At 46.9% G+C, this 26,055-nt stretch overlaps 1 protein-coding gene and 1 pseudogene across 3 annotated transcripts in view; both read left to right on the top strand.

Annotated features, from left to right (window-relative positions):
- The first annotated feature begins 1,004 nt into the window (after positions 1-1,004).
- LOC147012151 (potassium channel subfamily K member 16-like) overlaps positions 1,005-26,055 on the top strand; it is a 57,713-nt gene continuing 32,662 nt past the window's right edge. The window contains exons 1-2 of one of the 3 annotated variants that reach the window (XM_085855874.1): positions 1,005-1,191; positions 7,678-7,913. In XM_085855874.1, the coding sequence (XP_085712000.1) occupies positions 7,736-7,913 (178 nt within the window). In that variant the 5' untranslated portion in view covers positions 1,005-1,191; positions 7,678-7,735. Of the gene's footprint in view, positions 1,192-1,312; positions 1,354-7,677; positions 7,914-26,055 lie in introns of those variants that run through there. The other 2 variants (XM_085855872.1, XM_085855873.1) reach the window with 2 other exon arrangements.
- Positions 24,780-24,920, top strand: LOC147012152 (signal recognition particle RNA; annotated as a pseudogene).

Raw genomic sequence — 26,055 nt, 5'->3', positions numbered from 1 at the left:
GGCTGCTCCCGTTAGGGGTCGCCACAGCAGATCATCCGTATGATCCGCATGGTGATTTGGCACATGTTTTACGCCGGATGCCCTTGCCCTTCCTGACGCAACCCTGGTCGCCTCTTACGACACACAGGGATATGGTACACCTATTTTAACCGGGATATACACTGGCCCAGTACACTGGTACTCATTTCGCCGACCTCGGAAGGATGACAGGCTGAGTCAACCCCCTGGTGTATTAATTCAGTGGCCCAGCGGGGCTTGAACTCAGGACCTTTTGGATCCCAAGCCACTGCCCTAACCACTGCGCCAAAACCAGGCTAATATATATATATATATATATATATATATATATATATATATATATATATATATATATATATATATATATATATATATATATATATATATATATATATATATATATATATATATATATATATATATATATATATATATATATATATATATATATATATATATATATATATATATATATATATATATATATATATATATATATATATATATATATATATATATATATATATATATATATATATATATATATATACACACACACACACACATATTTTCTGCACAACGATGATTTCCAATCTCCACGAATCTCAACCACACTCGTTTACATTAAAACAAAAACTTTTCCTCCTTCATCCTCTTTTTCACTTACTTGTGTTTTTTTCAACTTTTCCATTTTATTCATGTAACAGTAATATATCGCCCTATCAATCAATATTTCCGATTATACACCGCCTTCTAAAGCATTACTAAGCGGATCGCTGGACTTGTAACAAAGGTGAGAAAAGGATACGAAAGAAACATTAGCTGATATTCAATAATTTATTCACATGATTTTTAAAGGGTGAAAGGTGATTTTTATTTATTTTATCTGAAAACCTGTCGGTCAAAACACTATAACATCTATTTATTACATAAACAAAAATTTCCCTCTTCTCCTCTCCACTGTATTCTCTGTCCGTGAGGAGTGGCAGACTGACTGACGGGTGGCACCGTCATGGTGCTTCGTCGAGGGTAGCGGGCACGTGACCTCACGAATTTCTCTGACGTGCAAACACATAAATATCTCCATGATAAAAGGAGCCGTGTCTATCTGTCGTGCTACAACTTGAGAACGGATTTAACCAGCGACGGTGGATTCAGGAAACTCCCAGGAAGGTTTGTGTGTGGGAACTTGCGACTGGTTATCCCCTCACGGAGGGCAGGATCTCCCAGGAATGATTTTTTGTTCTTGCCTCATCGATTAACCATCGCATCAAAGACTGGTATTCCAGTCAGCCAAGCGACGGGTCTCATGTACTTGTCATATTTAAACGGAAGGTATTTATATTATTATTACGATAAATCAATACAGTATTTGTTTTTGGTGGGGGAAAGGGGAGGGAGACTGAAGCTCTTGTAACTTGAGGAATGCACAAAGACCGACCACACAACCCTTCGATGAGACCCTCCGTGCTTCACAGAGATCACAATCACGACAAATGTGTACCATCACCCATCCATATACAAGCTATCTGATAATCTCTCTCTCTCCTCTCTCTCTCTCTTTCTCTCTCTTTCTCTCTCTTTCTCTCTCTTTCTCTCTCTTTCTCTCTCTTTCTCTCTCTTTCTCTTTCTCTTTCTCTTTCTTTCTCTCTCTTTCTCTTTCTCTTTCTCTTTCTCTTTCTCTTTCTCTTTCTCTTTCTCTTTCTCTCTCTCTCTCACATCCACTGTTTCTGCTTCCACTACTCACTTTTACAGGGAGACCATTCCGCTACTCTCTCAGTGAAAGACCCCTGCTTTAATACCACGAAAAATTTCACCTTCTTTATTCTCAGGCGTTGTCCCTGATCCGATTATTATCTTCGTTGTTCTTTCTCAGGTGTTTGGACCGAAACTAAACACAATATTCTCGGTGAAGCCTCAATAAATTATTGTGGCGTTAACACTATCTTTTGATTTATAATTTATCCCCCTTCGAATAAAGCATAAAACCCTGTTACCTTTACCTATGGCTGTTGGACACTGTGCTGTCTGCTTATCCTGCCCCACCCCCTCCATTTCCCAATCAATTACCAACCTCCCCATCCATTATTATTATTATTATTATTATTTACCATTGGTCCACACTACCTTGAAGATGAGTTCCATTGTGGCTGGGAGGACATGTGCCCATTGTGCGTGTGCATGAGCACAGGTAGTGTCACAGAAGGTGATGCAACACGATGCTGACACGATGGACCCTTTTACCTGACAGGATGGACCCTTTCACCCGACACCCGAGCAACGAGAGTTGAGTTTCAGCGCCTGCGCAAATGGGGAGTACAAGAATAAAAAGAGCCCCTTGTTCCCTTCTGGCCTGGAATTAAATTACAATAAATCAGATGTATTCCACCTTTATTTACACATCGTAACCCACAACTCCCAAGTGAAAAATAAATTATGCACATTTCAGAAAATTAATAAAAAATTACAAAACTATAATATCTTGGTTGGATAAGTGTCCACCTCCACCGTCACCCCCCCCCCGCCCCTCTAACCTGAGTTAATACTTGGTGGAAGCATCTTTGACAGCAATCACAGCTGAGTATGTTGGGATAGGTTTCTACCAACTTTACACACCATGACTGAGCAATATTTGCCCATTCTTCTGTACAAAAATGTTCAAGCTCAGTTAAGTTGCATGGGGAATGTTGATAGACAGCAATCTTCAAGTCATGCCACAGATTTTCTATTAGATTTAGGTCAGGGCTCTGACAGATCCACCCAAAGACATTTATCTTTTTGTTCCTTAGCTACTCCAGTGTAGATTAAGCTGTGTACTTTGGGTTGTTGTCATGCTGAATGTTGAAATTCTGTCCAAATTTTAGCTTTCTTGCAGAGGCAGCAGGTTTTCCTCTCGGATTTTTCTGAATTTTGCTCCATACATTTTCCTTTCTATCCTGACAAGTGCCCCAGTCCATGCTGATGAGAAACATTCCCAAAAACATGATGCTGCCACCACCATGCTACACTCTAGTAGGGATGGTGTTCTTTGTGTGATGTGCTGTGTTGGGTTTGCACCAAAAGTAATGTTTTGCATTTAAGCCAAAAAGTTCCATCTGGGTTTCGTTGGACCAAAAATCGTTTTGCCACATGGCTTCACAATCTCCGGAATGTTTTGTGCAGACCTCAAAACGGGACTCAAGGTGGGCTGCTTTTTTGAGTAATGGCCTCCTTCTTGCCATCCCACCATACAGGCCAGACTTGTGGAGTGCTTAGGATATTGTTGTCACATGCACACAGTGACAAGTCTTTGCCATAAAGACATGTAGCTCTTTCAAAGTTGCCATTGGCTTCTCGGTGGCCTCTCTGATCACTCTCATCCTTGCTTGATCATCCAGTTTGGAGGGACGGCCTGATCGAGGCAAGGTCTTGGTGGTACCATATGCCTTCCACTTCTTCATGATTGTCTTGACTGTGCTCCAAGGGATACTCAAGGCCTTTAAAATATTTTGATACCAATCTCCTGATCTATGCCTTTCCACAACTTTATCCCAGAGGTCTTTTGAAAGCTCTTTGGTTCTCATGACTGAGTCTTTGCTGTGAAATGCACGACCCAACAGAGGAAACCTATAGGAACAACTGATTTTATTCTGAAATAATTAGAATCACGACAATGTAACACAGGTGGAGGCCACTCAATTTGGTGTGTGATTTTGAAGGTGATTGGTTACACCTAAGCTAATTTACAATTGCTATTACAAAGGGGGTGGACACTTATCCAACCAGAATAATCTAGTTTTCTATATTTAATCAATTTTCTGAAATTTATAGAATTTGTTTTTCACTTGGAAGTTTTGGGTTACGAAGTGTAAATAAAGGTGGAAAAAGTCTGACTTCATGCAATTTAATTCCAGGCTATAAGGTAACAAAAGAAGAACATTTTGAAAGGGGGTGTAAGTTTCTGTAGGCACTGTTTCAGTTTACTTCCAATCATCAACAAGGTCATGGAATCTATCATTGCAGTTGATATGAAATCCTTCCATTTCTCCAACCTCATCTCAGATCAGCAATTTGGTTGCACTCCACCTTTGACATGCTGCTTGAAACTCACCAAAGAATGAATGGAGGCCTTCAATGTCAGCCATGAGTTCAGAGCCGTCTCTGGACATATCTCATGCTTTTGTAACAGCCTGGCATCTGACCTTGATTTCACAGATGATGCAGTCATCTTTGCGAAGACTCTGGCTATCCTTTTGGGGGTACTCGAGGTACTGAATGAGGAGTCGAGCCACAGGGATTATGGGTTTCCTGGATCAAAACTGACAACCAGGCTTTCAATGACATCTTGGATGTTGCTATCTTGTCTGTACGTGTTTGTGGTGAGGATGTTGAAGTCACAGAGAGATTCACTTGTGTTGGCAGCGATATTGATCTCTGCTGGCTGTGAGCCAGAGGTCACCAAAAGTCTGGGTCGGGACTAGGGAGTCATGGATTCATTTGATCATGGGTGTGGCACTGCCGGTACCTTTGCAAGTCGACAAAAGTCCGAGTCTTCAGGTCCTTGGTGCTTACAGTCTTGCTCTACGAAGGTGAGACTTCAACTCTGACCAGGGATATGAGATGGAGACTTAATCCCTTTGATACCAGTTCTCTTCAAAGAATCATTGGCTATCGCTTGTTGGACTTTTTGTCCAACGAGCGGTTGTTGAGAGAGATTCAAATGAGATTTGTTACCTCCATAGTCTGTGAGCGTCAGCTGCGGCTGTATGGACATGACTCATTTTCCTGATGCTGATCCTGCTCACGAGATTCTCTCAGAGAGGGAGCCTCGTGAGTGGAGGAAGCCATTTGGCCGACCACATGCCTCATGGTTGCAGCAAGTTGATTAGCATCTCAAGGAGATGGGAATGGGCCAGGCATCTGCCTGGGGGATGGTCAGACAGAGGTCCCTGTAGTAATGGTGGAAAGTGGACGTAGCGACGCACTACTCTGGTGCATGCTCCCATACCTGACCCGAACTGGCATCCTGCCTTGCTCTTCAAACTATCAGCCTGTGGCATGCAAGGCCAACTCTACTCTCATAACCAATGTGTGGCACTCAGCGGAATCCTTTCATCTCCTCTCCCTGTCAAGGCTGAAGTGCCCCAATGCAATGTTCTGGGCCCAATCCTATTCCTGATCTTCATCAGTGTTCTCTCTGACTCTGGAAAATCTTCTTTATCCATATGCTAATGACTCCATCCTCTGTGACATCCATTATCATTTAGACAGGCAGGCTGTAGCCTCTTGTCTCTCTTCAGACCTTGACAAAATCACAAGCAGGTCAAACACTTGGTACATGTCTTTTAATCCTGACAAATCTCACACTTTCACTATCTCTCTCCGAAAGGACCGTCTGACAAACATCCCCATCTACTTTCTTAACAATCCTCTTGAGGAAGTTCAGTCATTCAAAATTCCTGGGTCTCACTATCAGCCATGATCTTTCTTCGGCAAACCACATTTCAATGTTGGCCTCAAAATGCAGCCACCTACTGGGCATTCGCCATTGTACAAAGTCCTTCCTTGGCACACCTGAACTACTATCCACTGACAAGGCCTTCATCCACAGCTTGGCTTAGTGGTTAGGGTGGTGGCTTGGGATCCTAGGATCCTGAATTCAAGCCCCATTGGCCACTGAATTAATACACCAGGGGGTTGACTCAGTCTGTCATCCTTCTGAAGTCAGTGAAATGAATACCAGTGTGTGCTTGTGGAGGGGCACTGTATTGGCGACACAGTTGCCCTTCCAAGAAATAATAGCTGCTGCCCTGGCAGCTAAGCTGCTAATATCAATATTATTGTCGTTAATATTAGTCATATTAACTAATCTTTGCTTTGTAACAATATTATCATTGTTTTTGTGATTTATTTTGTAATTGGAATTTCATGCTTTGGTTGAAGGACGTATAACGCTGCTTTATATACCCTAACATGGTGTGTGTTTAAAACATGGGAATTCTAAAGAATTTTTTGCCGTTAATTTGCCTAATCAACTCAGGAGGTCATGACAATTATTTTGTTGGATCACATTCCACATCAGAAAGCTCGAGCATTCCACATCACAGCTGCACAAAAGACATGCCACCTGCCCCCCTCGAGTCAAGCTCCACAAAAGACATGCCACCTGTCCCCCTCGAGTCGAGCTCCACAAAAGACATGCCACCTGCCCCCCCCCTCGAGTCGAGCTCTACAAAAGACATGCCACCTGCCCCCCTCGAGTCGAGCTCCACAAGACATGCCACCTGCCCCCCTCGAGTCGAGCTCCACAAAAGACATGCCACCTGCCCGCCCCCGCCCCCCCCCCAGTACAATGAGCTTTTAAACAGTTGAAGGACAACAGACTTTTAGTGGGGCAACTTAGCTAAATATAGCATAACAATTGTGCATTTTGTGAGGAAAGCACCAAATTTGGCACACTAGTAGCCTCACATATTATAAACAGATTTGGATATTGGGCCATCTCAAATTCAGCCGCTGATGGCTGTGGCAGCCATTTTCCACTTCCATCAAAAAATTTGAGATGGCCCAATATCCAAATCTGTTCATAATATGATAGCCCACTAGTGTGCCAAATTTGGTGCCTTCCTCACAAAATGCACAATTGTTATGCTAAGTTGCCCCACTATTTATGCAAAAGAAAGGAAGGAATTACAAGGGATTCCTGTGTCTATCTCTGTGATCTGTCATGTGCTTCAGTATTGATGTTTTAAACATTGCGAATTAATAAGCAATCATAGTATTAGCAATTTGTTAACGACTAAGTAATCGTAGTAATGGCAGCACACTTGAAATATTGCATTTTACTTACATTGCATTTTGCTGTCATGTGACTTGCCATATTTTTTGGTCATTGATAAAGTTAATTATGAACATGTAACAATTTTAGTTTGGCATTTGGCTGTCATATCATAACCTCGTGCTGTTGAATATCATGATCTCTCACAATCCACATCATCAAATATATAATATTTATATTTATTATGTCTGCACGCAGGACACACATGCCTGGTGTTGGCTTAATCGTTAGAGTGGTGGGCTTGGGATCCTAGGATCTTGAGTACAAATCCCACTCGGCTGTTGAATTAATACCAGGTGGGGTTGACTCTGCCTGTCATCCTTTCGAGGTCGGCAAAATGAGTACCAGCTTGCTGGTATCCTGTGTCAGAGTGGCAACCCGTCCGGGATTGTTCCCAATAGCCCAGGAGATTGCTTAGGCAGCACCAACGCTCTGCACGGAGTATGGTCCCAATGGATGGATGTAGGACACACCAGAGTAGTTGCTTGCAGTGTGCAAGAACACCCCACTGGATATATATATATATATATATATATATATATATATATATATATATATATATATATATATATATATATATATATATATATATATATATATACATACATAAACACATGCATATACACACATACTGTTGTTATTTATGAAACCAAGCAACACGCGGTTTTGTTTCGGTCTAAGAATTGTCATGAGAAGCCCAAAACGTTCGGGTGGTGGCTTTGCGGAATAACCGACTTGAGAAAGTTAAACAGTGAGCCATCCCAGCCGAAACCTCCGCCCAGTTTTGGGAAGGGCTCAAATGAAAGTTCATGATCATTCTGGGTGACTTGACTTGTCCACAGACGCAATGAGCAACAGCTGTTCATCTCTGGCCAAGAAGGGGTGCCCTTCCGCGATCCCATGGACGCTCATTTTGATCATTGCGTACTTCATCTTCCTGCTCGTGGGCGCTGCGGTCTTCCGGGCACTGGAGAGAACGAACGAGGAGGAAACGCAGAAGGAGCTGCTATGGGAAGAATTATCCTTCCTCAAAAACTACGACTGTCTCGATCGCGAGGCTGTTGCACGCTTCATGATGGTCAGTGGCACAGTCACGTGGAAACACTGTTGCGGAGGTATGAGTGGGTGTTTAAAACATTCTCAAGAAGACAACAATCGCCATAAAGAATGCCATATGTATTGTGTATATATATATATATATATATATATATATATATATATATATATATATATATATATATATATATATATATATATATTTTTGTGTATATATATATATATATATATATATATATATATATATATATATATATATATATATATATATATATATATATATGTATATATATCCACATATGTATACACATAATGTATCTCCTGGGCTGTTTGTTGTATCTTGTTTGTGTAACTTTTTGAACACAGAGCGTATTGCAAACGTATTTTCTGATCCTGATATATAAACATATAAAAAGGTCGAATTCGAAACAACGTGGTGCTTGTGGGCGTGGAATCATTTGACATCACAACGTGTGTTTTAGAAGTAATACTTTACGCTACTTCGTTAGTTTAAAACTCAACATTGAACTTATAGAGAGAAAACAAAAAACCATAAACAGTATTTGGGTGCCCTTTTTAAATAATACATTTAGTCATTATAACCGCCATTTTCTGCTTTTCCGTTTTCCAATGGAGCTTCCTTTATTTGCCAAACCGCAGAAACGAATGAGAATTGCCACAGAGGTTAAAAGGTGAACGGATAAAAGTTTAATCGCGAATGACCTTTTCAAGGCAAACTTTTGTATAGCAAAAACCAGACACGGTGACGTCATGGTTCAAGTTTTTTCCGCTCTGAGTCTGAGAGGTCAGTGGTTCGAATTAGATCCGAGTCATACGAAAGAGTTTAAAATAGTACGTGCTGCTTCCTTGCTTCACATTCAGCATTAAAAAAGGACAGAGCATTGACAAACAACCATAGGTTGGTACTTATACTGCAGGCTTTGATGGGCCGATTGGCCTCCTGCTTTGAAGTTTGTTGAAAGGGAACATATATTATTAACTTCGAAAACTTTTGAACTTATCATGCCGTCAAGTAATGCAAACCTGCCCGATGACAGGTTGATGATATGTCTTGCATGACCGGTTTCCCTTCTGTTCACGCCTTGTCATGATAGCTTCACATTGTTTATCACCGAGTGTGAGGCTTGAGGTTTGTTGGTACACGTGTGTCACTACAAACTCTAAATTTAATGAAGTTCCCATTTCGAATCTGTCAAGCAACGTTTATCAGACACGTCATGTGTGTTCCAATGTGGGGCGAACCTTGTCCAGTCAATCTGAGTTTGATTCCCGACACGACTATAAATTGTCTGATTGGTGGTTCACAGGCAGAGCATTGCATCACAAGGTGTGTCGTTCTTTGGATGAACGTTAATCTGGGTGTCCCATCTGCCAGCATTTGTTTGTGCACATTCAGCCCCCTCAATCCTCCCTCAACCCCCCTAGTGCACCCACGAGTATAAATAACCATCGGTTTTTAAACTCATTCTTCCCAGCGATTCAGTTCTAATGTTTCCACTTCCAGGAGTTTTTTTTTTTTTTGACGGTCCAAAACCTTACCACCCACACCCCGGGTACAACCACCGATTTTAAATTCATTCCATCCAACGGTTTATGAGTTCAAGGAATAAAAAAAAACATGCACTCAGAACACACACACACACACACACATTTTATATGTGTATATGTATATATATTTCTATATTTACATGTGTGTGTGTGTGTGTGTGTGTGTGTGTGTGTGTGTGTGTGTGTGTGTGTGTGTGTGTGTGTGTGTGTGTGTGTGTGTGTGTGTGTGTGTGTGTGTGTATATATATATATATATATATATATATATATATATATATATATATATATATATATATATATATATATATATATATATATATATGTATATTGTTACGGTTCTAAGAACCGTACGCATACAACATACAGGTGTCCCAAGTCAGTTATTCCATGAAGTATATGTGTAGATCGATCCCTTCCTTTTGTTTCGTGGGAAAATTAAAGGGGTGCGTTGCGATGTTTTTTTAGTTAGATTAATAAATCTTTATATCCCCACTTCATTTCATTGCAAAGGCAAATCCACGACAACCCACGGTACCCTCTGCCTGCTTGCCCCTCGTCTCGCTTACTACTCGCGCGTGGGCTGAACAACCGAGTGTTCACCGACTCGCCTAACCGGTGACTTGCTGTCCAAGGCAAAATCCTCTTATAGTAGTTCCTTTTTGGCAAGTCCGCACGTGTGGAAGGGACGGGCTTCCCAGTATGGCCGAAACCCTGCCCAGAAAGGGCGGACCCATGGAAGCCCCGTCCAATCAAGGCGGACAGTGACGTCAGCTTCACCATGGCCCCTCCCCGCTGAGGGAGATGGATAAATTACGACACCGTCCTCAGGGTGGACTGCTTGGAGTTTGGAGAGTTCGTCAAGTGCTGAGACAGTTCGTTCTGTGCTGGAGTGTTGAGTTCTTCGGGGTCTGGAAAAGAAGCGAAACTGCAACAGACGCTTGGAAGCCCGAATCCTGTCCCAGACCAGGATTGTTTAAAGAAAGATCTTTGGAGGATCCAAGGAGTTCTTTGGGGGTCGTTTGTTGAGAGTGAGAGACCCAAAGACTCAGCCTCATCGTGGAAGATACCCAATGATCCTGGCTGCCTAGGATTCCACACACACACACACAAACTCCACAGTGCGGCTGTGGGCCAAGCTGCGCGACCATTGTCAGGTGCCCCACCACGGAGCATCCCTTTCCCCTGAACTCAGGTACCGAGACCTGCGACCTCAACTCCTTCCCCTCCCTGGCTACAAAAGTGCTTTGCCTTCAACTGGGTTTATTTTGTCCGAGTGTGTGTCTGAGTGTGTGGCGCCGTCCATTAAGTAGAACAGTACAAGTTATTTGAGCCTTGTAAATCTTGCCTGTATTATTCTCGCGACAAGTCTTCTCTGTGTCTGTTTTATAAGTTGGTGAAAATTGTCGCACTACATCTTTCTCTAATCTTCCCCTGCATAACATCCCCAATAAACCTGTTACCTGTACCACATAACTTTCCTCGCTTTATTGTAAATAAATTATTATTAGAAATGTTCCCAGTCCGTTTTCGTCTTTTCCTTCATTGGGCCAGCATGGTTCGGATCTGAGGTTAGCCGGGTCTTTATCCCCGATATTCTGTTCATTCTAGCCGGTACGTTATTGGTAGTTCTGCTATGCTGCATCCAAACCGGAAAGGTAGTTGGTAGTTGGAAGAGTGATCTGGTTTGGGCAAGACGTACCGAGGGCGTGGTTCCCCGGTAGACAACACCGCGTGGTTAATTAGGTAAATTGGTTCTTGACAAAAAGACCCTACGCTACGCGGTGATGGTATTGGCGTCCACTGTCGGTAAAGCGACAAGCCGCCTCACAAAATTATCCGTAAGCGACGGCCTACAATTCCGGAAGTCTGGTGGGAGGCGACGTAACTTCCCCCACCTCGCTGTCATTCTCGCCACCGGTCCCCGGCCGGCAATAACATACATATATATATATATATATATATATATATATATATATATATATATATATATATATATATATATATATATTGTTGCGGTTTTCGCGCCCGCCGGCGTGCGACGGCCACGTAACTCGAATCGCGGCACGTCGCCCACCGGACGGACAATCCAGTCGTGACCCTCTCGGACTGCGCCGGGGAACCAGTCACGGGTGGACCTTTCGGTCTCACCGCGATCGAGCCAATCAGCCCCCGCGTGGGATAGGGTTGCTCGCCAAATTCGAACTACCTAAGTACCCACGCGGAGGGTAGACCGGGCGATCGCACCTCGCCGCAGGTCGACTTCGGACACGGGCCACTTAAGCGACCCGTTCCGTACTATCAGAATAACCGAGCGGTGTTATCGTCGACCTCGACGGTTCGATTAATTATCGGGCGTATTCAGCCCACTTACCAACCCTTGACGTGAAGCAAGATGGGGATTCAATGGAGGAAAAGACGAAGCGAAGCGGGAGAACAGTTCAACAATAAAGCACATTTATTCGCGACGAACGGAAAGCACACAAATACAATTCCACCAAATGCACACAAAAAAAAAAGAAAACACAATTCCATTTACACAAAAAGCAAACATAAAAGTGAAAACACAGTGCAGAGCTAATACCGACTACCGAGCACACGGCAACACTTATACAATTCTACTTCACAGACGGCGCCGACAACACATACCCAAAACCAAGGAAAAGAAATCCCCCAAGAATGGGGCAGGCCTGAGGCCGAGACCGGGTCGGGCCTACCCGTCTGGTGATGAGACGCGGAGCGGCGATGGCGCCTCAACCCGCGGGCCTCGTGGACAGTGCCTGGCAGGGGGTGGGAACGGGGCCCCCTTGGTCGCACTATCTCAGCGGGGGGGGGAAACAGGAGGGGGTTGCTGATGCTCGGGGTATAGAGGATCTTTATTATGTGCGACGAGCGTCTCCACCTCAGCCAGGTCGCGCTGTCGGCCTCCCTCGGGTGCAGCTTCCTGCACGACGCGAGCACCCCCTCGTCTGGTGTCGCCGCCTTTCCACAGCTCCGTCCCCTCCGTTCCGACTCCAACGCACACGACGAGCAGCTCCACCCCCCGCGAAGTCTTGGCCCTCTGGATCCGCCCCTCCTCTTCTTGACTCTCCGACCCTCCTTTGGGACTCTTTCTCGTTGACGAACCCCGTCCTTTTATCCCCCCGTAACTTCGCCTTTGACCCCCTCCCTTTGACCTTTCACCTCGCTCCCCATTGGCCGAGAAAAAGTGGGCGTGAAGGCTTTTGATCCACAAATTTGCATATATCGATCGTTCTGGAGGCGGGGCCAAATCGCCCTCGCTCACCGATTGGACGGCAAAAAGTGGGCGTGTGTCGTTTTTGATCCGTTTTTGAAGCAGAAAATCCGTGATTTTGTACACGCTGTTCGACGCGCGTTCTGCATGAGTCCAACACCGGCACCCACAGCGGGGCAAGAACGGCGGCGACGCCACGGCCGCGAGGTGTGCGCGAAGGTCGTGGCGGTTGTGGCGAAGCGGTGGCCGTGGTCGGTGGCCGACGCTGCGGCCGTGATCATGGCGGTTGGTCCAAAACAAAGATAGTAAAAGAAAAACGGCTATCCTGAAGAGTCGCAGCCCGCATAAATGACATGTATTCCCACTAGACAACGGGTTTGGGCCTAACTACACATGCACTTACCGAGATACCTCACCTAAGGGACCTGAATGGTGGTTTGCGAATCTGGTAACCACAACACTACCCCCTTCCCTTTTTACAGACTCGTCCCGAGTCGTCAAATTTTCGTGTGCCATCATGTGTAGTTTTCCCCTAGTACATTTTACCTACGGATCCCTGAGTGCGACATTCATGGTATTCGTGTCCCCAAAATAAATAACCTGAGGGCTGCGTAACTACCTAAACAAACTCACTCACACGGACGACTTAAATAAAATTGCCGGCGCTAGACAGACATGCCGGGGGCGCACTCATATTTACAGTACATCTTAACCTTAACTTACAAATTTTACACTAAACCATGGCCCAGGATCATTGAACTCTGCAAAAGAAAAGCAGTTAGCAGGGAGCCAGGTTGCCCGCATGCAGTCTCTGGCTCAAAACAATGCAGGTGACAGGGAACGTGGCTGGCTGCTCACACGCAGTCCAAGGCCTTCCCTTTTGAACTGAACGCAGTGAACCACAACGGTGCATGGGCTGCACAAACGCAGTCTCCGTGCCAGCTCAAGTGGCACACGCAATGAGCACAACGAATGAATGGATGAATGGATGGACGCAAAACACGGTGCACGGGCTGCCACTGCAGGCCCGTGTTGTAGCTGCCAACAGGGCAGTTCTCGCAGCTTGCAAACTGTTGCCTTGCGGATCCTGGCGCACATGGAAATGAACAGGGGGGGGGGGGCAAAGCAAAAATTGAACGGGGCTGGTGAACGTGGGCAGTGGGCATGGCATGGCAAAGGTGAGCAGGCAAACACAACCCGCAGAAGAAGGCCGCTGCAGGCAAACACAGCCCGCAGATGAACTGGCCGGCACAGGCCTTGAAGTACAGCAGCTGCAGACGAAGTGGCCGGCACAGGCCTTGCAGCACACAGCTGCCGATGAACTTGGCCGGCCTCCGCCTTGAAGCAAAACACGGCCAGCCGATGAAGTTGGCCAGCCTTTGCCGTTCAATGGAGGTTGGTGGAGGGAGTGCGGTGGTGCTGGCCACTTGGAAGGCGGGCTCGGACCTACCTACCTGTCTCCCTCCCAACCTATCGCCTTTGCCTGTCACTGTACATACCCACTCCCTTAATTTGTCAAACCCCAATTTAGCCCCAACTTATTTTTTTGTTGTTTTTATTTTTACTCCCCCACTATAAATCGTCCCCTAACCCCCTTTATCGTCCTTGTTCGGCTAACCTATCCTGTCACCTAGCCTACTCCCAACCCCTACGTTCCCTTCCCGGAGGGGAACAAGGGAGAGCTAACGTCCTGTGTCGAGGCCCAACGAAGCCTCAGAATGGCCTCCCCAGAGTTCGGCGATCTTAACACCAAGTGGGTCCAGCGGCCCACAACGACAGCGAGGGGATGGATGGTGCGGAGGGGTACATCTCCTAATCTATCCTAACCATTTAACTGTTAAACTACCCCGGGGCTTTCAACAAGCGCCTCTCGCTTAAACTATTGGTTCTAACAACCCAGATTCCCGTCGCCTGTGTTGGTGTCCTTACAATTTCGGGCCTCGCCGCCCAATTTTCTCTCCGTGCCCTCACACGGTCTCCTGGCTGGGACACGTGGCTCCCTTTGGCAGGCACGACCCTCTGCCGAATCTCCCGCTATGGCACCCCCGGGCACTACACTGCCTCCGAGCCTACCAGCTCCCTAACACCGGGGAGTGCCCCCATGGCACCTCCCTGAAACGCACACGTGGCAGGCCGGCCTCCCGGGCCCCTTTCCGAGGGTCACCCGTGCCCACAACACTGCCCACGCGGCTAATGGCGCCCCGGGCCCCGCACCAAGCAGGCGCACCCGTGCCACTACTCTATCCCGGCCCCCCATGGGCCCATGGCCTACCACGGCCGACTAGCCTGGTGCCCGGGGTACCCACTCAGCGATACTCACCTTTCGCAGCCACGCTCCCAAGCCCGTCAACAGGGCTCCTGCACCCCTCCAAATGGGTCTCGAGCCTACTTTCCCACCAACAACAAAACGACCTCCATTTTTGTTAATTTGACTAACCCAGCTAACTCACTTTACTCTGACCCCGGGGTCCCTTGGGCGGGAGTCACTCCTCCCCCCAATCACTCATCGCACCATGCATTCCCCATTCACTTCATACACACACAGACCCGCTGGCCTCACTCACTCACCAAGCACATGCTTCCAATTCACTCACCAACAACTCTTCAACACACACACACCACTGAACTCTGCCATTCTTCTAACTACATCCCCTAACTAACTCGTGCTCCCACGTCGTCCCTTACACTAAAGCACGTTCCTTTTAACCTACGTAGCTAAACTACGTCAACCCTACACACTCACAAGTCTGTCACGGTCTCCAAATCAATCATTTTATTTCCCAACCTAAATCTGGCTACAATCCCTCTACCTAATCCATTCCACGGACTCCATGAGGACTTACCCCTGCCCCATGAAGTCGGTCTAACTAAGCTAACCCTTCCCCCTAACTAGTTTCCATCCTGTGCCCAGGTAAGGGGGTCTTTCACCCCTTGCCCAGGAATCCTGTACACCCGAAAGTGAGGCTTGCTTCTCTTCTTTTTCCATGCGCAGCACCTGCGCGGCAACTCAGAGCTCGCGCACTTTGCACCTGTCCGTGACGTCATGCAGCTGCACGTGTTCCTCGTCCCTCCTTGGACGGTGCCATCCGGCAGAGATACCCCTCCTGCCGGATTCCAACCACACGTGCAGCCATGACGTCACCGTGCGCAAAAAAAAACACAAGCCCCACGTCTCGAGGGGTCCCCCACGCGAACACATGTGCTTTGCCCGTTGGAGCTTAACACACACGATCGCGTGGAGAACCCGTCCGGTCCAAATCCATTTACCTGCCTAAACTTTGTCCGTCCGCGGGATCGGCAAATCCACCGCGTGCGTTTCCGGACCGGGACTTCACTCTCGCAAGCGAGCACGTGGCGGTCTCGTGCGTTGCACAGCACGAACCGCGTGCTCACTGCTGGGCGAACCCGGCACGGTCCCCGAAACAGCTACAGCCGCTACTCGGCTTTCTTTCCTCTGTCGCCGTCGTCGTCTCCATTCAACACACGCATACCTGCGTGTTACGACGCACACAGTCCACACCATCACATTCACACCGGGAGATGCGGCTGCGTGCTCCCGCATGCCAACCGACATCTCCCTCACATACCGCTCTCTCACACACACGGTCTCCCTTGCACACAGCGACCTTGCACACGGCCGTTCACTCACGCGTGCGGGGGCACTCACCCGCGGTGCCTCACTCGCACTCCGTGCCTCATCCACACACGCGGGGGAACTCAACCGCGGTGCCTCACTCACACTGGCCGTTTCATCCACACACGCGGGGGCACTAACCCGCGGTGCCTCATCCACACACCGTGCCTCACTCATACACGCGGGGGCACTCAACCGCTGTTCCTCATCCACACACCGTGCCTCACTTACACACGCGGGGGCACACACCCGCGGTGCCTCATCCACACACCGTGCCTCACTCATACACGCGGGGGCACTTAACCGCGGTGCCTCATCCACACACGCGGGGGCACTCACCCGCGGTTCCTCACTCATACTGGCCGTTTCACTCACACACACGGCCTCTTCCACACACGGTTCCTCATCCACACACGGTACCTCATCCAAACACGGCGTGCTGGGAAGCACGCACTCCAGCACCATCGCCACCACACCACTCACACACGGGGTCGCTTCCACACACGGGGTCGCTTCCACACACGGTGCCTCACCCACACACGCGGGGGCACTAACCCGCGGTGCCTCACTCACACTCCGTGCCTCATCCACACACGGCGTGCTGGGAAGCACGTACTCCGGCACCATCACCACCACACCACTCACACGTGGTGCCTCACTCATACTGGCCGTTTCACTCACACACACGGCCTCATCCACACACGGCGTGCTGGGAAGCACGCACTCCGGCACCATCGCCACCACACCACTCACACACGGGGTCGCTTCCACACACGGGGACGCACTCACACCTTGCACCACACACACAGGGACAACCACACTGGGGATTTGTGTCCCCACAAGGGTCTCCGGGGCCTCTACACCCCCCAAGCTCTCCGTGCACCCGTCCACAGCACTCGTCCCCTCAACCTCGCAAAGCACGACCGAACTCACCTGGTCGTGACTCACCTCAAGGGGGCATACTCCCTCCCCTCGTTCCTGGAGGAGGTCATCCAGCTGCTCACACCGGGTCCCCACACGCTCCGCGAGCTCACCCCCATTATCCTCCACTACCTCCGTGTGTGTGTGCGCGTCACTTACCCCGTCTTCATCGTGTTTATTGGTCTCTGCTTCTTTCTGGCGTCTTTCCCTTATCTTTATGTAGGTCAACCTTGCTTTCTCTTTAAGTCGCTCCCGTCCTTCCCTGTTTTTCACTCCTTGCTCTTTCACGATCTCCGCGTACCTCATCCTTGCTTTCCGTATTAATTGTTCTTTTCTCTCCCTCCCAATTACTTTCACCTCGTCTCTTGTCTCCCGAGTTATTTTCTTACCCGCCTCCACCGCGGGCCTGTCAGCCGTTGCACCCCCTTCCAGCTCGTTTGTTCCCACACGTGGAGTCGCCATTTTAAGTTCCCTGCTCACGGCCTTCATGCCCGCCTGCAGGCATCGGCCCATGTTCTGCGTCTCACCCCGTAGCTCTTTCATTTCTTTTTTCATTTGCTTGCCCATGCTTTTCATTTCGTTTATAAATTCATTTGCGTTTGCATCCATCTTTTCGTTTATTTGTTGTGTATTCGCATCCATCGTCGTTTTCACTTCATTCATTTGCTTGTTCATGTCTTTCATTTCGTTTTTTATTTCATTTGTCATTGCCGCCAGCATGGCGCATAGCTGGGCCACGTCGGGTGCGCTTGGGTGAGCCGATTCGGCAGGGGTTGGGGAAGGGTCTTGGTGGAGAGGGGGGGGGGGAGGTGTCATACACCGCGGCCGCTGCCGCACCCACCTCGGGCCCTGGGTTCAGTTGGGCGAGTCCGTGTTCCTGCACAATCAACATTTCCTGCACGGGGATTCCATCCTGGACCATGGATTCTACATTACTATTACACATACCTAATCCACCCGGCACCCGCTCGCCTTGAGACGCCATCTTGCTTCTCGTGAAGGGTTAATTTGCTCGCTCGTAATTTGGAGGGAATCGGGGGTCGCTTCTCTCACCCATGGACCGATTCCCGTAAATTTAGCCGGAGACAGGAGAGCCCGTTTTCCTGTTCTCCGATACCAGTGACGCGAGGAGGGCGATGAATTTGTATCGCACGACCTGACACCAGTGTTGCTGTTTTCGCGCCCGCCGGCGTGCGACGGCCACGTAACTCGAATCGCGGCACGTCGCCCACCGGACGGACAATCCAGTCGTGACCCTCTCAGACTAACGCCGGGAACCAGTCACGGGTGGACCTTTCGGTCTCACCGCGATCGAGCCAATCAGCCCCCGCGTGGGATAGGGTTGCTCGCCAAATTCGAACTACCTAAGTACCCACGCGGAGGGTAGACCGGGCGATCGCACCTCGCCGCAGGTCGACTTCGGACACGGGCCACTTAAGCGACCCGTTCCGTACTATCAGAATAACCGAGCGGTGTTATCGTCGACCTCGACGGTTCGATTAATTATCGGGCGTATTCAGCCCACTACCAACCCTTTACGTGAAGCAAGATGAGGATTCAATGGAGGAAAAGACGAAGCGAAGCGGGAGAACAGTTCAACAATAAAGCACATTTATTCGCGACGAACGGAAAGCACACAAATACAATTCCACCAAATGCACACAAAAAAAAGAAAACACAATTCCATTTACACAAAAAGCAAACATAAAAGTGAAAACACAGTGCAGAGCTAATACCGACTACCGAGCAAACGGCAACACTTATACAATTCTACTTCACAGACGGCGCCGACAACACATACCCAAAACCAAGGAAAAGAAATCCCCCAAGAATGGGGCAGGCCTGAGGCCGAGACCGGGTCGGGCCTACCCGTCTGGTGATGAGACGCGGAGCGGCGATGGCGCCTCAACCCGCAGGCCTCGTGGACAGTGCCTGGCAGGGGGTGGGAACGGGGCCCCCTTGGTCGCACTATCTCAGCGCGGGGGGGAAACAGGAGGGGGTTGCTGATGCTCGGGGTATAGAGGATCTTTATTATGTGCGACGAGCGTCTCCACCTCGGCCAGGTCGCGCTGTCGGCCTCCCTCGGGTGCAGCTTCCTGCACGACGCGAGCACCCCCTCGTCTGGTGTCGCCGCCTTTCCACAGCTCCGTCCCCTCCGTTCCGACTCCAACGCACACGACGAGCAGCTCCACCGCCCGCGAAGTCTTGACCCTCTGCTTCCGACTCTCCTCTTCTTGACTCTCCGACCCTCCTTTGCGACTCTTTCTCGTTGACGAACACCGTCCTTTTATCCCCCCGTAACTTCGCCTTTGACCCCCTCCCTTTGACCTTTCACCTCGCTCCCCATTGGCCCGAGAAAAAGTGGGCGTGAAGGCTTTTTGATCCACAAATTTGCATATATCGATCGTTCTGGAGGCGGGGCCAAATCGCCCCTCGCTCACCGATTGGACGGCAAAAAGTGGGCGTGTGTCGTTTTTGATCCGTTTTTGAAGCAGAAAATCCGTGATTTTGTACACGCTGTTCGACGCGCGTTCTGCATGAGTCCAACACCGGCACCCACAGCGGGGCAAGAACGGCGGCGACGCCACGGCCGCGAGGTGTGCGCGAAGGTCGTGGCGGTTGTGGCGAAGCGGTGGCCGTGGTCGGTGGCCGACGCTGCGGCCGTGATCATGGCGGTTGGTCCAAAACAAAGATAGTAAAAGAAAAACGGCTATCCTGAAGAGTCGCAGCCCGCATAAATGACATGTATTCCCACTAGACAACGGGTTTGGGCCTAACTACACATGCACTTACCGAGATACCTCACCTAAGGGACCTGAATGGTGGTTTGCGAATCTGGTAACCACAACAATATATATATATATATATATATATATATATATATATATATATATATATATATATATATATATATATATATATATATATATATATATATATATCTGCAAAAGTAGGTATACAGTAATGAAAACAAATACAGGCCTTACTGGAAACCTACTTTTGCAGCCCCCTGTATATATATATATATATATATATATATATATATATATATATATATATATATACATATATATATATATATATATATATATATATATATATACTAGTATGGGCCAGTAGGGGCGGGCCCGTAGGTGCATAAACGACGACTGGATTGGGGAATTATTTCAATTTGATCAGACCAACTGTATCATAAATGGCCAGAACTTGGGAAACACCTGAGAAACATACTCAGATCCCCAGCGTCAATTGTGACGTCATATCAAATGAAGAAGAATTGTGATGCACCCTCTCTCTCGCCCCCCCTCGCTCCCCCCTAGTCTTGCCCCTCCTCTCTCCCCCCTCACTCTCACCCCCTCTCTTGAATTGTGACGCCCCCTCTCTCTCACCCCGCTCTCTCCCTCCCCTCTCTTTCCCCCCTCTCTCCCCCTCGTCTCACCCCTCCTCTATCCCCCTCTCTCTTCACCCCTCTTTCTCCCCCCTCTCTCTCCCCTAGTCTCTCTCCATATATATATATATATATATATATATATATATATATATATATATATATATATATATATATATATATATATATACATATATACATATATATATATATATATATATATATATATATATATACATATATACATATATATATATATATATATATATATATATATATATATATATATATATATATATATATTCTTACGAATTTGGGAATTCGATTGCACACAACATCCAGGTTCCTTTAGTCAGCTATGTTGATAAGTGCTTGTTCTCTAGATAGCTCACCTTTCATTGTTTAAATGTTCAAAAATCGATTAGATGCGCTGCGGATTGATTTTTTAGTTAGGGAACGAACAATGGAGACATCCCTCCCCCTCTTCTGCGAAGAGCAAGAACCACCCTGCCGTCCCGTGACTCATGATGTCAACAACTCCCTCCCACCCGTGGCTGAGCAGGGAATGGAGCACGAGGGCATGAGTCATGCCGGGATCGGGGGAAGGGCGGGAGAAGGATAAGAGGAGATCTTTTTCTTTTGTTCAGGGGCAGAGTTGGTTGGGCAGAGTTGGAGAAGGGAGTTGAGAACAGTCGTTCAGCAGACCGTCAGGTCCTGCTTGGCTTGCATTGGGGTTGAGGCCTTCGGAAGCTTTTTGCTTCGGCTGGCTCGGTGAGCTTCGGCTGAGGCCTGACTCGGGAGGCGGCTTTTTGGAGGCTCTTTGCTTTGACGGTTCCTTGAGCTTCGGCTTCTGCTTGGCTCGGGAGAGCTTTTTGCTTCAAGCTGCTTTGCTTGGAAGGAAGTTAAGCTGGTTGCTCGGCTCGAGCTGCGAGTGGTGGCGTCTTCTTCTTGGTTCGTGGAGCTCTTTGTTCTCCATTTTGGTTCCCGGCTTGGTGCGACTCATCGACCTCTTCGTGGAGGTGGTTCTCGGGGAAGCGACGCATCGACGGGAAGGTTCGGTGCCTCGTCTCACCAGCATGTGTTGAGAAGCGCGGGAGGTGGTTCCTCGGGGAAGCGATGCATCGACGGGAAGGATCGGCGCCTCGTCTCACCAGCACATGTTGAGAAGCGCGGGAGGATTCGCGGGAGCTCGGGAAGGATCGCGGCTCGGCGATTGGATCCAGCTCGCTCTCGCTGGAGCCCGGGTCCGAACAACTTGAAGACCACACGAGGTGGAGAGATTCGAGATAGGATCTGGGTTTCAGCTCACCTGTCCTCCGAGCTGGATCTCGTTATTAAAGGCCTCTGCCACCATTTCTTGGGTGTGTGTGTGTGCGTACGTGTGTCCGTGGGCCCGTCTAATAAGTAGGAACTGCTGTTAAGTGCAAGTGACTGTACATAATAAGTAGACGGTTGTAGTTCTTTTGTAATGCTTTTGTTGCTTGTATAATTGCGTACGTGTTTTGCCTTGTTTAATTGCATACGTGCTTTATTATAATAAATGTGCTGTGTGAATGTAAACCTGTTCATTGCGTTCATTCCCTCATTGAACTGCCCCATCTTGCACTCGGAATATAATTGGTTTTTAAATAGCCGATAAATAGAATCGGGTCCGGCGAGGTCTGGCGATAATACCCGCTCGGTTATCCCAGAACGGAACGGACCGCTGAAGCGGTTCGTGTCCAAGCAGGCCTTCGCTGAGGTACGGTCCCTCGGTAGGTTACCCGTGCGGGTACTTAAGTATATCGATATTCGGCGATTGACCCTATTTCACGCGGGTAGAATACGGACTGGGCCGTGATGGGATTAAAAACCCACCCGTGATTGGTTTCTGGTGTTGTTCCAGAAAGTCACGACTGGATTGTCCGTTCGGTGGGCGAAGCGACTGCTATTGGTTAGACATGGTCGTTCGAACGCCGAAGGGCGGGAAATCTACAACAATATACACAATCGGTCTAAAGTTTTAGAACACCCCCATTTTTCCAGTTTTTACTGAAATTTAAGCAGTTTAATGCTTCAATGTACTCTGAAATTAAAGCAGAGAACAAATAAACAATTGTAGATAAAAAACAGAAATAATGGAATCGTTTTGTTGAACAAAATTTAATCTAAATATTTGACTCATCAAAGTGGGCACCTTTTGCAGCTATAACAGCCAAACATACTTGTGGCATTCTTTCTACAATGGAAATCAAATATTGTTCCGAAAGTTCTTCCCAGCACTGTTGCAGAACTTCCCACAAATGTGATGCACTTGTAGGTTCCTTTGCTTTCACCTGTTTGTCCAGTTCATCCAAAACCAGCTCGATGGGGTTTAAGTCTGGAGACTGTGCTGGCCATTCCATGACTTGAAGCCGACCATCTTGTTCTTTTCTTCTAAGATAGTTCTGACATAGCCTGGAGGTATGTTTTGGGTCGTTATCTTGCTGTAGGATGAACCACTGACCAACTCGGCATGGACCAGAGGGTATTGCATGGCGCTGCAAAATGCTATGGTAGCCCTTTTGTTTCAGGGTGCCAATCACTCTGTGCAAGTCGCCAACTGTAGATCCAGCAAAAGAGCTGCAGAACATCACGCTTCCTCCTCCATGTTTGACAGTTGGTGTCACACACTGAGGAACCATTCTTCCGCCTACTCGATGGCATACAAAACCCTGCGTGATGAACCGAAGATTTCTAATTTTGATTCATCGGTCCATAAGACCTTTTCCAGTTTTCAGTAGTCCACTGGTGGTGCTTCATGGCCCAGGCAAGCCTCTTTTTGTTATTTTGCCATCTTAGCAATGGCTTTCTTACTGCCACTCGAGCTGTCAAACCTGCAGCTCGAAGTCTTCTCTTCACAGTTGAAAGTGAGACTTCCTTACATCGACCAGTGTTAAGCTGTGCTTGAAGCTGCTGTCCTGTGAGCCGCCTATCATGCATTTATCACGCCCACCACTCTAACTGTTGACTCTCAGTAACTTGTCTTCTGATTGTGTTGTGGCTTTGGGTCTGCCAGACGTCTTCCTGTCAGAGTTTCCTTCAGTTTCCAAGTGGCTTTTGATGGTGTAGAAAACTGTACTCACTGACACCTTGGCTCCCTTTGCAATTTCTCTAAAGGAAAGACACACACTTTTCAGGGTTAAAATGGTATGTCTGTCTTCCTTTGTTAATTGTCTTTTTCTCACCATTATGATAGCAAGATACTCCTTCCTGCAGTGCAATATTGTCCAGATGATGCTCCAGAGGGTGTAGCAACAGAGTCTGTTCCAACACTGCTTTTATACAGAGGGTTTGTAACTAATCAACAAAAGTTTGGACACCTGCAGGAATTGTTTGCATCAACTTTCAAGGCTTAATTTACTTCCATCACTCCAGAACAGCTGCAATTGCTAACCCATTACTTGTTCCCTAAAAAGGGCCTTTTTCAACAACTCTGAAATTTACATTATTTTTCAGTTTTTGGTAACCTAAACTTTTTTTTTTACCTCTGGCAGTTTTCTGCTTAGCTTTGTACCATTTCAGGTTATTCACTGGACTTGAACTGTTTAAATTTCAGTAAAAACTGAAAAATGGGGGTGTTCTAAAACTTTTGACCGGTAATGTATATATTTATACGTATATATATATTTATATATTTATATGTATATATTATTTATTTCTACATATATATATATATATATATACATATATATATATATATATATATATATATATATATATATATATATTACGAACTCTCATCTTGTATGTACGTATGTATGTATGCTCCCGAAATACAGCCAAAACGGTACGCGATAGCACAAAAAATTTTGGCCCACATTACTCACCCTTCTCCTGCGGTGTGCATTATCAAATTTTATTCAAATCGGGCACCGAAAAATTATTTAAAAATCAATTCCCAATTCAGTCAAGTACTCTTCGGGAGAATTTGATCAAGGCAAAGAACCTTCGGGAGCTGGAGCTATCTTGTTCCTTTTTTTTTCTTGAAATGATTTATTTTAAAATCTCAAACATTTAGTATAGACAAAGAATGATTTATTTTTAAGCATCAAATAAACATTGTCATTTTGATCTAATACTTCCGTGTTCATTAATATATAAAATTGTGTTTGGAAGATTATGGACCGGGCGTAGTGGCGTGCGCCTGTAATCCGGCTACTCGGAGGCTTGGGTTGGAGGATCGCTTGAGGACGGGAGCTCTGTGCTGGGCTGCGCTATGAGAGTGTGTAGGGCAGCCCGGAATCATGGCGAAACCCAATCCTTATCCCTGTGTCGTAATAGGCGACCAGGGTTGCGTCAGGAAGGGCATCCGGCGTAAAACCTGTGCCAAATCAGAATGCGGATCATAACGGATGATCCGCTGTGGCGACCCCTCACGGGAGCAGCCAAAAGACGAACAACAACAGTGTTTGGAAGATTATGCACAATAATTTCTTCAACTTTCTTTTCTCCTTTTTTTTTCACAATGACACGCAATATCAAGTTTTGTTCAAATCGGGCAACGAAAATAATTATTCACAAATCAATTCCCAATTCAGTCAAGTACTCTTCGGGAGTATTTGATTAATGTAAACAACCTCAGCGGTATAGTTCGCTGGAGCTATCTTTTTTCTCTCTTTTTTTTAACAATGTGTTTTTATCAACCGTTATCACAACGGGAACCCAACGGGTTCACGGGTCATCTAGTATATTACTACAAGTCTCATCTTGTATGTATGTTCCCGAAATAAAGCCAAAACTGAACACGATAGCACAAAAATTTTCGGGCAACTTTACTCAGCATTCTCCTGTGGTGTGCATTGTCAAGTTTTGTTCAAATCGGGCAATGAAAAAATTATTTAAAAAATCAATTCCCGATTCAGTCAAGTACTCTTCGGGGATATTTGATCAATGCAAACAGCCTCAGCGGCATAGTTTGTTGGAGCTATCCTTTTTTTTATTATTTCAATTTTTTTGAAATGATTTTTTTTTATCAACCGCTGTCACAATGGGAACCCAACAGGTTCACGGGTCATCTAGTATATATATATATATATATATATATATATATATATATATATATATATATATATATATATATATATATATATATATATATATATATATATATATATATATTGTTGCGAATTCGCGCACGCCGGCGTGCGAACGGCCATGTAACTCGAATCGCGACACGTCGCCCACCGGAACGGACAATTCAGTCATGACCCTCTCGGAACAACGTCGGGAGCTTCTCACGGGTGGGGGTTTAACCTCACCACGATCGTGCCAATTGCCCACCCTCGCAGGATAGGGTTGCTCACCAAATTTGATCTACCTAAGTACCTGCGCGAATGGTCGACCGGGCGATCGTAACACGCCACAGGCCGACTCCGGACATGAACCGCTTAAGCGGTCCA

The sequence above is a fragment of the Eptatretus burgeri genome, chromosome 15, assembly GCF_056783735.1.
Source record: "Eptatretus burgeri isolate ZD-2024b chromosome 15, Ebu_testis_v1, whole genome shotgun sequence".
Classification (NCBI taxonomy): domain Eukaryota; kingdom Metazoa; phylum Chordata; class Myxini; order Myxiniformes; family Myxinidae; genus Eptatretus; species Eptatretus burgeri.
The sequence above is the reverse complement of the archived record's forward strand: the minus strand, read 5'-3'. Positions and strand labels throughout refer to the sequence as shown.